Raw genomic sequence first — 17,056 nt, 5'->3', positions numbered from 1 at the left:
TATAGCATAGTCGAGCTTCTATATTCAGATATGCATGCATGAATATTTCTAAACAAGAGGTACAAAATTAGAGACACACTTCATCCACTATTGCTGCTACTGTGTCTCCTCCACTAAATAGTTAAGCAAGCAGCTAGATCCCTCTCATTTGTCCTCTCTTTTTGTATCTTTTTCCTGTCTTATTTATGAACTCAAAATAAATCTATTATTGTTTGAGAACTGAAAATCAATAGGTTTTTGCTTCTTGTCTTTGCATTCTCAATTATTGTGTATTGGTTAATAATGGCCAGTTGAAAAATGAAAAAAAATTGACAACACATTTCATCCCACTAAAATCTTATTTTGTCATTCATTTCCATTTCCTAGCCTTTTTCTTTTACTGTCTTTACAATAATATACAGTTTCGCCGGCATATATCCAGTTTCGTCGGTAAATATCAATATTTCATGAGTAAATTAGTTCATCAATGGATTATCGACAAATAAAATCTACCGCGGATGACCCGACATACAATATTTTACCCGTGAAATACATACGGATAAAATGTCACTCATTGCATATTGATTATTTGTCACATTCAATTAAAAATTGGCATCATATTAATTTTTTTCATCACCGATCCATCAATAAAATCATCGAAAAATACTTTTTTTTGTCACTACTGGTCGAAATTATTCAATGGTAGTCTATTAAAAAACTCATAGACTAACTGATGATTTTGTGTTTTCTTTATTTTCTGATGATGCAACTAGTGAGCAGTGTAGCGATCGTAACAAGTCACATTTAATATGCTAATTCATATATGATACTATATCTTATTGTTACACAAAAGGGGACATAATTTAATTCCCTGTTCATCATTTATAGCTTAACTACTACATCGTATATAGGGTAAAATTAAACATATTAAAGGTTACTAAATTTTGGCCAAATATTAAAAAGATATATATTTGAGATTGATTTTTTTTTTAAAGATAGCGGACTTTTAATTTGTTGAGTTGGCACTCTAATAAAATCCGATAAAAAAACTGATGTGATAACGAAATACAAGTGTGACGTGGCATGTGCGATATAAAAAGATTATTTACTAAGAGGTGATGTGGTATGTATTTCAGTTCCATATCAGTTTTTATGGTCAAATTTTATAGAAGTAATGATCCGCAAATTAAAGTTCAGCAACTTTAAAAAGATAAATGAATCTCGAGTACTATTGTTGAAATAAGGTTAAAGTTTAGTTGCTTCCAATATTCATAACCTACATCACACATTTTATAATTTTTTAAGGCTTAATACATCTGCGTGTCCCTGCATTTTTCTGTTTTTGCACATAAGGTCCCTGCACTAAAATACCCCATTATTAAATCCCTGCACTTTAACTTCCATCATCCCAAGGTCCCTCTGTTAAGATTCTGTTAGCGTGTGCAGTACACGCGCCGTTAATGAGACTAGTATTCAGTTTTGTACTTTGATATATACAAATAAGGTCCCTACACTTTCAATTTATACAAATAAGGTCCCTACACTTTAATTTTATATAAATAAAGTCCTTATAATTGTTTTCATATAAAAAATTACAAAACAGTCCGACCTCTAAACAAACTTAATACGAAATTGACATAGATGAGGATCGACGTCTGTTAGTTTTTTTTTTAGAATACTTCTGTAAGTGCGATGTTGTTATATATTATTTAAAAAAAATCATTGGTATAAAATATCATTTTAATAATTTAATAAAAAATATTAAAATTACTTTTATTTATGTTAGTTAATATTCACTTTTAAAAATAATAAATCTAGTTCACTTTTATTTTTTAATATAATTAAAAAATTAAAAAATTTTATTTTTTATTTAAAGCTAAGTAATTTATATTTTAAAGATTTAATAAAATTATATTAACGATCATTTTATAAAATAAATATGATTTAAGTATTATAGTACATTTCGTGAATGAGGCCCTTACTCAAGAAATATTTAAAATTAGTTTTTAAAAAAATAAAGGTAACATAAAAAATTATTAAAAAATTAGAAATTCATTCAGACTTCTGCTTTATATGTCTCCTTTAAAAATGGAAGTAGACAGCTCAAACTTGTAAACTTATATAACATACTCAACTTTGAAATTGACGTATATCAAGATCAAAGTCCGTTTACACCTCTAAGTGCGATGTTATCATATTATTTAAAAAATAAAATTTATCGGTATAGAATATTATTTTAATTATTTAATAAAAAATATTAAAATTCATTTTATTTCTCTAAGTTATTGTTTATTTGTCAAAATAAAATTAAATTCACTTTTATTTTCAACGTAATAAAATAAATAAATAAATATCTTTTATTTATAGATGAATAATAATACATTAAACATTCAGTAAGATATAATTTTTGACATTATTATTATTTGAATATGTTAACTTCATACCCTTTAAAAAATATTAGTTTTAATATTTTATACTTAAATTTAGTTTTATTAAACTAAAAATTAATGCATATTTATACATAATCTCAACATTTAAAAGTGCAGGGACGTAACATTAAAAAATTAAAAGTGCAGGGATTTAAAATTAAAAAAATTGAAAGTGCGTTAACAGCGTCAACACTCGCCTTAACAGAGGGACCACGGGATGATGGAAGTTAAAGTGCAGGGATTCAATGGTGGATATTTTAGTGCAGGGACCTTATGTGCAAAAACAGAAAAGTGCAGGGACACGCAGATGTATTAAGCCATTTTTTAATCATTCTGTGCATAGCTCGAAGCCCATATGTGGTCGTGGGTGATTTTTACAGAAGGCGTCAAACAATAAATCACAGAATGTGATACAATTGCCATGAAGACCAAAAGGGCGCCTCTAACGCTCAAATTAATATATATATATATATATATATATATATTAGAGAAAGAAGATTACAAAACAAACCAAATAATTTTACTCTTGATGAGAGATATATAGAAATTTTGTGGCGCGTACAATCTTTCTCGCCAATTGTTATATTAATTGTTTAATTGTACAATAATGTTAATCTTTTTGGAAAAATATGTCATGTGTGCATGTGGTGCGAGAGACGGTTCATAACAAATTTCAGAGAAAAGAAAATGTATTCTTTATTAATCACAAATTGTTCTTAATGATTATAAGAGCAAATCAGTTTATATAGCTACTGATTGCTGAGGAAAAATAACTGCTGCTATAACAAAAAACTAACACACTACAAGTGTGAGTAAAATGACAGCTAATGGCCAGCTCATGTGACACTGACATGTGATCCTTGTGCAGCTGATGTGGCAATCCTGGTGACTGGAATGTACTGCAATCACAGAATGACAAGTGCTCCAATACCCCCCCTCAAGGTGGAGCATATATATCAAGAATGCCCAGCTTGGAAATAGCATGAAGAAAACCTTGTGGAGACAAAGGCTTTGTGAAACAATCAGCAAGCTGATTACTGGAAGAAACTGAGAGCAAATGAATCAAACCAGAACTAATCTTCTCTCGAATGACATGGCAATCAATCTCAATGTGTTTTGAACGTTCATGAAACACAGGATTGTGAGCCAACTGGATAGCAGATTGACTGTCACAATAGACAGAAGCAGGAAAAGACAACTGCTGATGTAAATCCTTAAAGAGATAAGCAAGCCACTGAATTTCACAAGTTAAGGCTGCAAGGGACCTGTACTCTGCTTCAGAACTGGACCTTGAAACAGTAGTCTGTTTCTTGGACTTCCAGAAGATTAAAGAAGTACCAAGAAAAACACAAAAGCCTGAAATAGATTTCTTGGTGTCTGGACAAGAACCCCAGTCTGCATCTGAAAAAGCTGAAAGCTTAAGAGTTGAAGAAGTTGAAAAGAATAACCCTTTGCCAGGAGCTCCTTTGAGATACCTCAAGACTCTATGTGCTGCAAGTAAATGAACTGGAGAAGGACAGTCCAAAAACTGGGAAAGCTGCTGAACAGCATATGAAATATCTGGCCTTGTGTTGCACAAATAGAGAAGTTTGCCAATCAACTTTCTATAATCAGAGTTATCTGATAAAGTATTATCTAGGTCCTTTTGTAACTTCTGTGAGGTCAGCATAGGAGTAGGAACTGGTTTTGATTCTAGAAAACCAGAATCTTGTAATAAATCTAAAGTGTACTTTCTTTGTGACAAATGAATGCCAGCTTTGCTCCTTGCAACTTCTAAGCCAAGAAAATATTTCAATACTCCTAAATCCTTAATGCTGAATGTGGTATGCAAGTATTCTTTGATGTATGCAATCTCTGAAGTAGAGTTGCTAGCAAGAATGACATCATCCACATAGATTAATAGGGCAATAAAAGTTGTACCAGTAGTCTTAATAAGCAATGAAGGGTCTGACTGTGCTTGTTTGAAACCAATAGACAACAAAGCTCCAATCAACTTAGCATTCCACTGTCTGCTTGCCTGCTTCAGACCATATAATGATTTTTGCAACTTGCAAACTTGATTAGCTTCTGTAGTTGTAAAACCAGGTGGAGGTAACATGTAAACCTCTTCATTTAGATCACCATGCAAGAATGCATTGTTGATATCAAGTTGGTGTAAATGCCATTGATTGACTGCTGCAACAGACAACAAAGTTCTTATTGTGCTCATTTTGGCCACTGGTGAGAAAGTGTCCATGTAATCTAACCCTTCCTGTTGTGTATATCCTTTAGCAACCAAACGTGCCTTACATATTTCAACTGTGCCAGAGGAAGTAAATTTAACTTTATACACCCATTTACAACCTATTGGTTGTTTTCCTGCAGGTAAACTTGTAACAGTCCAAGTTTTATTGTTTTGAAGAGCAGTAAGCTCTGCCTTCATAGCTTCCCTCCAGCATTCATGTTTTATAGCTGCATTGTATGTCTTAGGTTCAACAAGTGTATCTATGCTGAAAATGTAGTGTTTATGAGGTGGTGAGATTCTGTCATAAGTGATCACAGAAGACAGGGCATGTGGAGATGAAGTGTGTTTGGAAATGGAGGATGGTAAGGTACAGGTGAAGTCTTTTAAGTGGCTGGGAAGATGAGAGGTGCGAGTTGATCTCCTTAGAGGAGGAAATTCTTGTGGAGAGAGAGAAGAAGAAGAACTGCTTGGTGGTGCAATCCATGGGTTGTTTGGAAAAGAAGTTACTGGTGAAGAGGGTGGTGATGGTGATGGTGCTTTAGGTAACAAACAATCAAAATCAAAAGGAGATTCAGATTGTATTGTTGGAGAAGAAATGGGGTTGGCTTGTGAGTATGGAAAGTTGGTCTCATAGAAAATGACATTTCTAGAGATTAGCAGCTGTTTAGTATCTAGACAGTACAAAATATAGCCTTTAGTTGCAGCAGGATATCCCAAGAAAATACACTTGGATGCACGTTTATCAAACTTAGTTCTCTGTGCAGCTATAGTTGTGGCAAAGCATAGACAACCAAAGATTTTCAAATGTGTGAGTGATGGAGGTTTATTATATAAGAGATAGAAGGGAGTGTTCTCTGATATAACAGGAGAAGGAGTTATATTGATTAAGTATGCAGCATGTAAAATGCAATGAGCCCAAAAATGCAAAGGTAAGTTAGATTGAAACCTTAAGGCTCGTGCAATATTGAGGATGTGTTGATGCTTCCTCTCTACTGTGCTATTTTGCTCTGGTGTGTACACACAACTCTTTTGATGAACTATGCCATGCTGCTGATAAAATGAAGTACAGTCAAATTCTCCTCCATTGTCTGTTCTGATGACTTTTATAGCTTTATGAAACTGAGTGTGAACAAAACTAACAAAGTTTTGTAAATGTATTCTTGCTTCAGACTTGTGTCTTAACAAGAAAACCCAAGTAAACCTGGAACAGTCATCCACCAGAGTTAAAAAGTACTTGTAACCAGAAATAGAAGCTTGTGCCATAGGCCCCCAAATATCAGCATGAAGAAGATCAAAAGGCTTTTCTGTTATTGAAGTACTCAGAGGAAATGATAATTTCCTTTGTTTTGCAAAATGACATACATCACAGATCTTATGTACAGATGTTTTTATTGAAGGATCAAGTTTTTGTAACACTTTTATTCTACTATGAGACAAATGTCCCAATCTAAAATGCAATAAGTCCAAGCCATTAGTCTCTTGTGAAACAGCAGCAATCATAGTTTGACTTTCAACTTGAGAATCTGCAACTTGAACCATTTGATATAGACCTTCCTTCTTTTCAGCTGAGCCAATCCTCCTTCATGTGACCATATCCTGAATGTAACAGAAATCATGGTACAAAAGTAAGAAGAGTTTCTTATTGTCTGTCAACTTGCTTGCAGAGATCAAGTTGAAATTGAACATAGGCACATATAGAACATTGCATAGCAATAGATTAGGATTTAGCTGAACTGATCCAATGTGAGATACAGAAATCAATTGTCCAGTTGGAAGCTTGACATGAACATTTTTGACTTCTTGAAAAGTTGTAAAAAACTTTAAATTACAGATTATGTGATCTGTTGCACCAGTATCCAAAATCCATGTATCTCTATAACCTTTAGCTGAGAAGTAACAAGCATGGACAGTACCTTGTTCCTCTATGGCAGGTTGAAAAGTAGCTGAAAGAGAGTTTACATGAGCTACAGTCTCAATCTCTTGTGGCTGAATGAGGCTCATGATTTTCTGATATTGATCAGGGGTAAATGGAAATATTTGACCATTATGCATTTCTTGCTGTGCAGGCAAGTTTGATCTGTGTGCATCTTTAAACATTTCAGCTTGATATTGCTCCTCTGTAATATCTGGATACTGTTGTTCTGCAAGTTGTACCTGGTTTGCATGACTACTTTCTCCTCTGAATTTTGGCTGAAATCCAGAAGGATAACCATGCTTCTTGTAACAGTAGTCTATAGTATGATTAGTGAGTCCACAGTATGAACAAAGTTTCTGCTTTAGAACTGGATTTGGCATGTAACTACCTCTTCCTCTAACATTGCCAAACCTGTAATTGTTCATCCCTCTTCCTCTAGCATAACAAATGTTGGACTCATAACCAGAATCTTCATTATTAGCTTCATAAAAACCTTTTGCCATGAATACATTTGCATCAACTTGAGGTTTAACACCAGATCCTACTAGTTGTCTTTCAAATTGCACAGTTAAAGAAAAGGCTTTGTTAATCTTTGGAAGAGGCTCCATCATCAAGATTTGTGTTTTGATTGTTCCAAAACTATCATTCAATCCTTTTACAAACCTTATTACATGATCATTAGACAAGGTTCTCTCAACAGTTTCAGCAAGACCACATGAACACTTAGGCTCACAAGTACACACAGGCATGGATCTAAGGCTCTTCAATTCATCCCAGATTGTTTTCAAATGTGTAAAATATTCATTCACACTCAATGTGTTCTGTTTGTAAGTAAAAAATTCTTCCTGTAAATCACCTATTCTACAGGCATCTCCCAATGAAAAACGATCTCTCAAATCATTCCATATTTCCAATGCACTATCCATACAAGATATACTATCTGCAATAGTCTGTGAAACAGATCTATACAACCAGGACATAACTAGAGTATTGCATCTCTCCCAAATAGCAAATTTCTCATCATCATAATGAGGAGGAACAATCGATCCATCAACAAATTTATACTTATTTTTAGAAATCAAAGACATTCTCATGGATCTATACCAAGAGTGATAGTTACTTTCAGTAAGTAAATTTGAGACAAGAACAAGTGAAGGATTCTCACCAGGATGAACAAAAAATGGACTGGAAATCGATTCCTCTGTCCTTACAATATTGTTGAATTGATTCGCCATTGTTAACAGAAACAAGAAGAGCAAGCTTTGTAAACAAACAATCTCTAACGAAGAAGATGAAGAGCTCAAGGCTCTGATACCATAACAAATTTCAGAGAAAAGAAAATGTAATCTTTATTAATCACAAATTGTTCTTAATGATTACAAGAGCAAATCAGTTTATATAGCTACTGATTGCTGAGGAAAAATAATTGCTGCTATAACAGAAAACTAACACACTACAAGTGTGAGTAAAATGACAGCTAATGGCCAGCTCATGTGACACTGACATGTGATCCTTGTGCAGCTGATGTGGCAATCCTGGTGACTGAAAATGTACTGCAATCACAGAATGACAAGTGCTCCAATAGTTCATTATATCAAAAGATATGTGTGGTTCTCTCACTTTTTTCGATTCTAGTTGGAGCTAGCTAAGGTCTGGATATGCGCTTCTCTCCGTGTTAGATTAACTATATCTTGGTAGTAAGCTATGCTATATGCCAATTTATACCTTGCTTACGCTCCAATATCTTGTTCTTCATGGGTCTCTTTGGTTCTTACCTTAACCATGCATCCGAGCTAGTCCTAACTTGGCTGCTTGCAATTTCTTATTGCTTAGGGTTTGATTTATTGATCTTAGTAATTTTTTGAATGATTTGCACATATTTATTCCATTGTTGATCATCCAAAGAGCTTAAAAAAAATCCAAATTCGGAGCAAACGCAGCTCCAGAATTTCGAGAAGGTGATAGATATTGATAGCAATTAAACAGTAGACCATACCACATGGCCATGGGCATATAAAAACCAGTTCAGTTGGCTATAATGTTGTACACATGGCTTTCCATTTTAGCACAAGAAATCTGGAGCTGGACCAATAATATATTCTTGCTCATAAAAATCCTACTGTCTACCACTGTTAGTGCTATACACATGGCTGGTTTTTACGATACACATTTGTGCTAATGGACCCTTTAAAACTTGCTGAAAGCTAACAACACAGTAGAGCAGACAAAGTACAACGTCATCATGCATGCTATTTAGCTTTCCAACAGTTTCAAATCAATTGTCTGTTCCAATGGTATACATATGATTGGAGTTGGTATTGTTTTGAATGATTTAATGATCTTTTTTGTTCAATCTTTTATGATAAGTTTTTTAATTAGGCAAAATGTCTCTTCATGTTCATATACATTTTATCAAAATATCACTAAAATATTTTTGTTCTTAATTTTACTAGCTGAAACAATATACACAACCTTCAATTTAAATTTAGTTTATAACTCTTCCTAAACTAAAATTAAAAATTAATTGAATTGTGTAAAATAATTATTTATAAAATTAAAATATTATAAAAATAATATTTGAAATAAATTAAGTTGAAAATATATTCAATTTACAATCAACATGTAAAAATTATATTTTAGAGATATATTTTAAAATTGTAAATATGAATTTGACTTTAATTATTAAGTCTTGGATAAACTTTGTTGACAGTTTTTCTGGTGGGAAGTTTGGTGACTATGTTAATCATAGATATGAGTCATTTGACCTTAATTAAAATGGGTTTTGGATGTTCTTGTTGTCTGTTTAGGTGTCCATTGACTACAAATTGCAATAAATTTGGAGCTCTAATGTGGATAAAACATCATTAGCATACAGATGATTGGACATTATTTTAAAGTCTATACAGATCATATATATCATTTTATTCCTTAAATTTATTTTACTATTTCTTTTATATAAAGAACATATTTCATTAATAGCAATCTACGCAGTTACAAGTATAAAATTTCAGAAAACTATCATAATATAAAATAAGATGTATAAATAATTATATATGTACAAAGTATTTTTAAAACGAGCCATATGCATAGCTAACAGTTAGTGTTATATAGATCGTCTTATAAAATAAAAATAACATTATACGACTAACTTAAACATGACGAAGAAGATCAAAATTAAAAAAAAAAGACTAACATATTCTTCGTACAAAAGAGACAAACAAATAATTCATAAAAAAAAAATAACTTCTCATAAAAAACAGACAAAACAATGATAAAAAGGACATGACAAAATAAAATTGATATAGCCCTTAAATAAATTGCATCTTTAATGTTAAAAAATCTTCATCTATATTTGATTCTTGATTCACATATAAAATTGGATTTGATATGTTCTTTATTAACATATTTTAATCAATCAAAATATAAAAAAATTAAAATAAGTTTGGTTATTTATTATATTTAATGTGATAAAGCAATAAAACACAGGATGGCCACCGCAAACAGAAAAATAGACCATGAAGGCAGCCGGAAAAGAAAATAAAATAAAAACTCTAATGGATAGGAACTTTTATTTGATAGAATTTATTCTAGTTAGTACTTGGCTAGAATTAAGGAATATATCGGAATAAATACCAGTATTAATCAAATATTGTTTATACCCATAAAAGTAAATAGATATACTTTTACCAAAAAGCTTAAATAAATACATTTAAATAAATAACCGTATTCAAAAACCAGCGGTAGATAAGTGATAGTTAGAAATTGAGTGGGTGGTTTTCAGTTTGGTTGAATTGGATTTGACTTGATTAAATTTTTAATTTTTTAATTTTTTAATTAAATTATAAGATTTTAAAGGTAATTTGGAATTTTTAAAATTTTAAAGTTTTTTGATGAGGTATTAGGTGATGTGAAGGCATGTTTAATTTTTTTAAGTCATATCTAATCAATATTTAACGGCGTTAATTTTTGAAGACAAGAAATTTTATGATCAGTCACACATAACTTAGTGAATTTCATGACCGTTATTAAAGTTTAGGGAACTTTTTATAAGGGCCCCCTAAAATCAAGGATCATGGATTATAACAAGCCATTATTTACAACAAAATTGAGTATTTATTTTTACAAAGAGATTATGTTATAAAAATTTATATATATTTTCTCAATTTAGTCACGAACTTTAAAAGGTCTCAATTATATGAAGGAAATTTCATATTTTGTCAATTCGATATATGAGATCATAATATGTGATATGGTTGTCAAAAATGATGTCCACCTCAGTAAAAACATACCAATAAATAAATGTCACGTCAGTATATATATCGAATTGAAAAAAAATAAAACTTTCTACATACAATTGACACGTTTTAATGTTCGCAACTAAATTGAAAAAACAAGCATACTTCATCAATTTATTTAGGGTTAATTCCATAAAAAGGCACGACCTTTACACGAATTTTTATATTAATCACGACTTTTAAAAATTGCCATAAAAAACCATGACCTTTTATTTTTTTTCAAATCTATCACCGACTATTTTTTCCGGTGAATTTTACCTTTCATTTTTTTTCAAGTTTGCCGGATTATGGTGGCCACGTCATTAAAAATACACAGAAAATTGATTTGGTGATAGATTTGGAAAAAAAAGAAAGGCCGTGGTTTTATATGGCAACTTTTAAAAGTCGTGATTAAAATGTAAATTTGAGCAAAGGTCGTGATTTTTTTATGGAGATAACCCATTTATATAACATTACCTTTTTTAATTTTTAATTCATTCGTTTTGGGCTATAAGAAATATGGGCTAAGAAGTCAGCCCATAAGATAAAGAAGAGAATTCTCTGAGCCCATAGAGCCCAACAGTCTGTCTTCTTCTTCAAGTCGCCGAATGAATTTGCAGAAAAACTAAAAAAAACGAAAAAGAATTAGAACTAGAATTGAGCTAACAATAGAAGAATGGAATTCATTGTAGAAGAAGGCAAGCAGCTTCATAAAGATTGCACTACTCTAATTCTGGTTTGTACTTTTTTTAGTTTTCTTGTCATTTTTCAGCTTGTATTCACCTTGAGCTATGTTATTTTCTGTTCGAGTAATCAATTTTACCCTGTGTTAGCCTGCGTTATCGATAGGAAATGTCGGCCAACTAGCGGTGGATCTATTAGTTTCGGCGACAAAAGCCGAGAGAATCGGCTATCTAGACGATCCCTATATACTTCCTTGCGTTGGAAATGATGCCTATGGTCCAATTCCTTGCGGCGAACTCTCTCTGTCTCTTGAAGGTTATCGGATTATTTTGCTGAAAAATAAAGTTGTTGAGTGATTTTATTCGTTAGTTAATTTTGTTTTCTTATTTATGTCTGTTTGCAGCTTATGATTCGCCTGCGAATGCGCTAACTCTTGTGCAACAACGATCACCTGTTGTTCAGGTAGCACTTGTGATTTCAAATATGATGTTAAGAATGCCTAAAATTGATGTATTAGGTTTGGTTGCATGCTGGAAAAGAGCAGAAATTTTGACTGCCATGATAACTGTTGTATTGTATCTGTAGCACAGACACTTCATTCAATCAATGTGTCCCAAATCGAAAATGTTTCGGATACGAAACTTCATTTTTTTACATAGGGAACCTTAAAATAACACTGTTTCGCCGTGTCCGTGCTACCTAGTTGTATAGTTGATTTTAATGATTAGCATATTTCAGTGGTAATGATTGTATGCAATGCAGATTAATTAGCTTAAAAAGAAAGAAAGAAAGACAGATAGCTTTTGTAAACCTATTTGACGAGTCTCTAGCTGCATACTATGTTGTACGAGACTTATCGAATTCTAAGTTTTGAAGTTTCGTTTCTGCTTCCGTAACTCTTCTGATTCTACAGAAGTTTATATTTATAATCTATTCGTATAAAAATATTGTTTCGCCCGTCTTTTCGTTTGAGCATATTCTGTTTTAATATTTTCATTTTTGTGCAAACATAGGCTGCATAGTATTTTCCATTTCGGCCTTTTTGAATGTTGTAGCACTGCTTGCGTTTATTCATCCTGCTAGATTTTGATAAACATGACAGGTTTGTAATTTATAGGTTTTAAGTGGGTTTAAAACTTTTGATATTTCTGGATTTTCATAAAGTTTAAGAGCACACTTTTATTCATGAATGTGAAGTTGGTTAGCTTTTCTTGTATTGCATTATATGTTTAATCATATGGATTTTCTTTCTGGAAATTATTTGATTAGCTGAATTAGCAATAAACAGGGGAAGATGGTTGAATTTGCTAAAAACTTAGCAGAGTTTGCTGCTGCTAGTGGAAAGAAGCATGTCATTTTGCTTTCAGGATTAGACTTTGGGAGATGGCAAACAATCGATTTTTCCAGGTATTCAGAGCTTTTCTAATCATCTTTCTTTTCACCTTTTTCACTTGGTCTTCAGCACTTATAACTTATAGGCCGTAAAAGTTCCAAGATTAGTCTGGTTGTTGTTTGTAACTTCTTCCCCCTCTAACCCTGGTATGTAAGGAACTAGACTCCTGGTCGAAAAATATTTAGGCCTTTTATTTTGCAAACTCAGTTCATTAATGAGATACTTATAAAACCCTCTCTCTGAATTACATTTGTTTTCTCAAAAAATGGTTGATCAGCATGAGAATTTACTCTAGTAGGAACTTATTTAATGCCTTTGACAGTGCAAACGAATAAGAACCACTAGATAACGACACATGCCTGTATCCAACATTGCAGCATGCAACATAATTGAGCTTCTTGGGCACTTCAGCTACGAGCTGCAGTCATCATTTGTGGTTGCCTGAGAAATAATCGATAGTCTTCATCTTGTTATATTTCAGTGGTAGGAAGACATATTACCTATCTAGCACCAGCACAGATGGAACAGAAGACACTTGTGAACAACTTGGTTGGAAGAGACTGCAAGAATATAACCCTGCTCAGAGGTCTTGGAAATATCTTAGTTCTTTAGCTGAGGGAAATACGACACAAGAAGACAGATTGCCTTATGAAGATGAATTAGAAGATGAAGATTACTATCCAAGTCTGCCTTTTGCTGCCCTTTTTTCTTGTTTCAAGGTATCTTGCTGAAGCATACTGTTACCGTGTATTTTTTTTAAATAGTCCATAAGATGTTCATGAGAATTTTAATGTGCCCATAGGAAACTTACCATTGCTCTCTTCAAACCTTTTGAATCCGACGGTTTCATTTACTTTGTTATGGCTGATGGACATGTTTATACAAGTATCTTTTAAGCAACATCTTCAAAAAAAAAAACTCCGTAGGTCGCTAAACTTTCATTAAGTTTCAAAATAAGTTCTATACTATTTTTTGTTTTCTTTATGCTTACCAAAGTTATCATTTCGTTTCAGGAAAGTTATTTTTTAATTACAGATATAAATTCAAAAAGGTTATCAAACTACTGTAAATTTTGTTTCAAAAAGGGTACTCGCTTTCGTAACGAAAAAGAAACAAAATGATTACTTGACATTGATTTCCGTCAAGTGACCTCTGGTTAAACAAGATGATAAATTTGGTAACAAAAAAGAAACAAAAAAAAGTGTAGTATCGATTTTGAAACTTAATGAAAGTTTAGTAACGTACAAAGTTTAATACCTTAACAACTGTGGGGGGACCAAAACAAACTTGACAAGGTTTATGTTTTCCAATTCAGGCAAAAGGTTTGAAAGTCACTTGCTTGTTCTGTTACTGCTCTGAAGGAGATAACATAAGTGATGCATTTCATTTGGCTGAAGCAGCAAGCAAAATTTCAGGGCTTAGTCCTGATAGTTTCCGTGGTAAGTTTCATCCTGGTATTTTCAACCAATTAGCAATTTATAGCTTTCATCTTGAAGATGCATGATTAAAAGTTTTTCAAGTTTATCAAATAAACTGTGTTTGACATTTTTTTAGCTGTAGATTAATTTCCAGTAATGAGAAACAAATGACATAAGGTATTCGGATGTGCTACTGTTCTTGTTTCAGGTGGAGAGGAGGGTAAATGGTCAATCCCATTTTCATGGAATTCCGTTTATGGACCGCCCCCAGATATGTCTATATTTTAGCATATTGTTGATCAGACAACCAAAGATAATATCAATAGCAATTAGCGAGTAACAAGAAGTACCCACCTGCCTTTAGATTGCGTCGGAAATCCTGAAAATGTTTGATCAACAGAGAGAAATTACATTGACAGAATTGTAAAGGGATACCAAATGCTATGATACGATGTAACTTTTTTTGCTTAGATCGGGTTCACGATGGACCACTTTTGCATGAGTGAACTCTACGGTGTTTATGAATGAAAGACTCGATCCAGGCAAGAAATTCCTATAATCTGCAAGAGTTTATTTGGTCTAAAGATGGTGGCAAAACTGATAGAATTTGATTTTGATTTTGGATCTCATTGATCACTTTTTTTTTGTTAACAAATTAGCATCATTAGTTTTGTGTTTTGAAAATAATAATAGCTGTCTCAAACTTATTGCTGAAGGATATTTGTTTGTTTAATTGTGATTAATATCCATCAATAATTGCAAGCGCATGCGGCAGACAAGAATGGACCAAAGTCTATTGTACCGCAATTTGATGCCCATTTAGTAGTGAACTGAATAAAGGCCTCTCCTTATTTTCTCTCATAAACATCTGAGACTTGATTACACCATTTATTTTGGGATTGAGATTCTCTCAAATTCAAATGAACTTGAAGGGGTTATATTCATGATCTATACCATTTATTATACAATAAACGGTGTAGATTAATTTAATTAAAATTATACTTTTTTATCTACACCGTTCATTGTACAATGAACGGTGTAGATCGTGAATACGACCCTCTCAAGTTCAAAATGAACTTGAGAGAATCCCAATCCTTTATTTTGCTGTCCTATTTTATTTTCATAAATACATTTATATATTTTGAAATATACATTTTTTTTCTCTCTCAATTTTGACTTTTCTCATATTCAATAATATGTTCAATACGCAATTTCATTTTTTTTTTATAACAAATCCAATTTCATTTCTTTTCTCCATTTCGCTTCATTTTTTTTTATTTTATCTCACTAAGTACAAAGACCGAAAACAAAAGCAAATCCTAAAATTTTCAGTCAGATCACACAGCCGCCGCCAACCGCTATTGTCTCTAGCCCTCCCCTGTCGTTTTTGCAAGCCGCCGCCATCGTAAGCCCTCAGCCATCACACACCACCACCACAAACCCGTTCATAGTAGCATCTCCTTCTTTAGATCTGGTCCCACCTCCCACGTCCACAAACACCTCCGGCTAACAATAAATCCGGCTACCCGCAACTTCTCCCTCCGTTCTTCATCGGCAACATCTCCTTCTTTAGATACTAAGATTTTTCAACAACAGATATGGTGAATTGCTCCTCCAGATCCTTCATCTTAATCGCAATCGGAGAATGAGAGGGTGTAGGTGCACGATCTGTGTCGTCCTCTTCTTCTTCATGAATCGCAACCGATGTCCTCCTTTGCTTCATGAACCGCAACTACCGTCCTCGACTTCCTCTTTTCTTCGTCGATCGGATATGCTTCAATCAGCAGCGTCCTTCATCTACCACAATCAGCAGCGGTACCACCTTGTCCTTTCAAAAGAAATCGTCATTACTAACCGATTGTGTGAAGATTGGTTTTTCTACAATGGTTAAAGAATGGTTAACCTTGGATAAATCGTTGGTTGTTTTGCAATGATACTCTTGATTTTATGTTAGCCAATGACTGAACTTGGGTAAACTGTTGGTTGTTATGCAATGATGCTCTTGGTTTTCTAATGTAATTTTTTTTAACTTGTGTATTTGTAATGGTTTGGGTGTTGGTTAACCTTGAGTAAATTGTAAGTAAACTTGAATTGTGTATTTTAAACAAATTGTATTTAAAAAAAAATATTAATTTTACTTTTAGTACATTGTCAGTGAACCATGAGTAAACCGTTAATAAATTTATAGATAATTAATTTTTAGTATATTAATAATTTTTTAGTAAACTTAAATTATACATTTAAAACATAAATTATTTTTAAATATACAGTTATTAACATGTTTTAATATACCGTTGGTTAACTAAAATTGTATTTTTGAGATTAAAAAAGTATTTTTGAGAAGAAGTAACTTTTGTAAAATAAAGTACAAATTGTATTTTTTTAAAAAAATATTAACGTTGTGAGCGGAGCGGGATTCGAGGCCGCTCGACCAAGGCTTATGGCTGACTTCTCGGTTTAAAAAATGTTTGAAAAATGAAGTCGCCAGCTAGTTCAACTAGGAAATGCCTTTTAACCGACCAGGTAACCTTACTCGCTTATTGGTATGATTATCGTGCATTAGATCAAAGACTAGGGTTCGCGGACCTCCCCGAGACTCTTGTGCTTGGCTTATCTGTTACCGACGTTGCAGTTCATGGGATATGAAAGCTGGAATCTGGACTAGCATTTGAGGCAAGTAGTAGGTACTTCTAAACATATATCTAACCTTAGAGATTTCTAGCAAATAGTCATAAGTTTG

The 17,056-nt window shown here is 32.8% G+C and overlaps 2 protein-coding genes across 2 annotated transcripts; one reads left to right on the top strand and one right to left on the bottom strand.

The window, feature by feature from the left end:
* Window positions 1-6,213: 6,213 nt before the first annotated feature.
* Window positions 6,214-7,782, bottom strand: LOC126681983 (uncharacterized). Its single transcript, XM_050377540.1, has one exon. The coding sequence runs from the start codon at window positions 7,780-7,782 to the stop codon at window positions 6,214-6,216; it is 1,569 nt and encodes a 522-aa protein (XP_050233497.1).
* Window positions 7,783-11,432: 3,650 nt separating this feature from the next.
* On the top strand, window positions 11,433-14,945 carry LOC126683312 (uncharacterized). Its single transcript, XM_050379161.2, has 7 exons — window positions 11,433-11,557; window positions 11,655-11,820; window positions 11,909-11,967; window positions 12,794-12,912; window positions 13,380-13,617; window positions 14,214-14,337; window positions 14,525-14,945. The coding sequence occupies exons 1-7, from the start codon at window positions 11,498-11,500 to the stop codon at window positions 14,602-14,604; spliced, it is 846 nt and encodes a 281-aa protein (XP_050235118.1). The 5' UTR covers window positions 11,433-11,497; the 3' UTR covers window positions 14,605-14,945.
* Window positions 14,946-17,056: the final 2,111 nt, after the last annotated feature.

This window comes from Mercurialis annua, linkage group LG5 (assembly GCF_937616625.2).
Source record: "Mercurialis annua linkage group LG5, ddMerAnnu1.2, whole genome shotgun sequence".
NCBI classification, from domain to species: Eukaryota; Viridiplantae; Streptophyta; class Magnoliopsida; order Malpighiales; family Euphorbiaceae; genus Mercurialis; species Mercurialis annua.
The sequence above is the reverse complement of the archived record's forward strand: the minus strand, read 5'-3'. Positions and strand labels throughout refer to the sequence as shown.

Excerpts from the sequence above, each read along its gene's own strand:
- LOC126683312 (XM_050379161.2), top strand. The coding sequence starts at position 11,498 with ATGGAATTCATTGTAGAAGAAGGCAAGCAGCTTCATAAAGATTGCACT. Across the intron at positions 11,558-11,654 it reads ATTGCACTACTCTAATTCTG|CCTGCGTTATCGATAGGAAA; the intron begins GTTTGTACTTTT and ends ACCCTGTGTTAG. Across the intron at positions 11,968-12,793 it reads AACGATCACCTGTTGTTCAG|GGGAAGATGGTTGAATTTGC; the intron begins GTAGCACTTGTG and ends AGCAATAAACAG.
- LOC126681983 (XM_050377540.1), bottom strand. The coding sequence starts at position 7,782 with ATGGCGAATCAATTCAACAATATTGTAAGGACAGAGGAATCGATTTCC.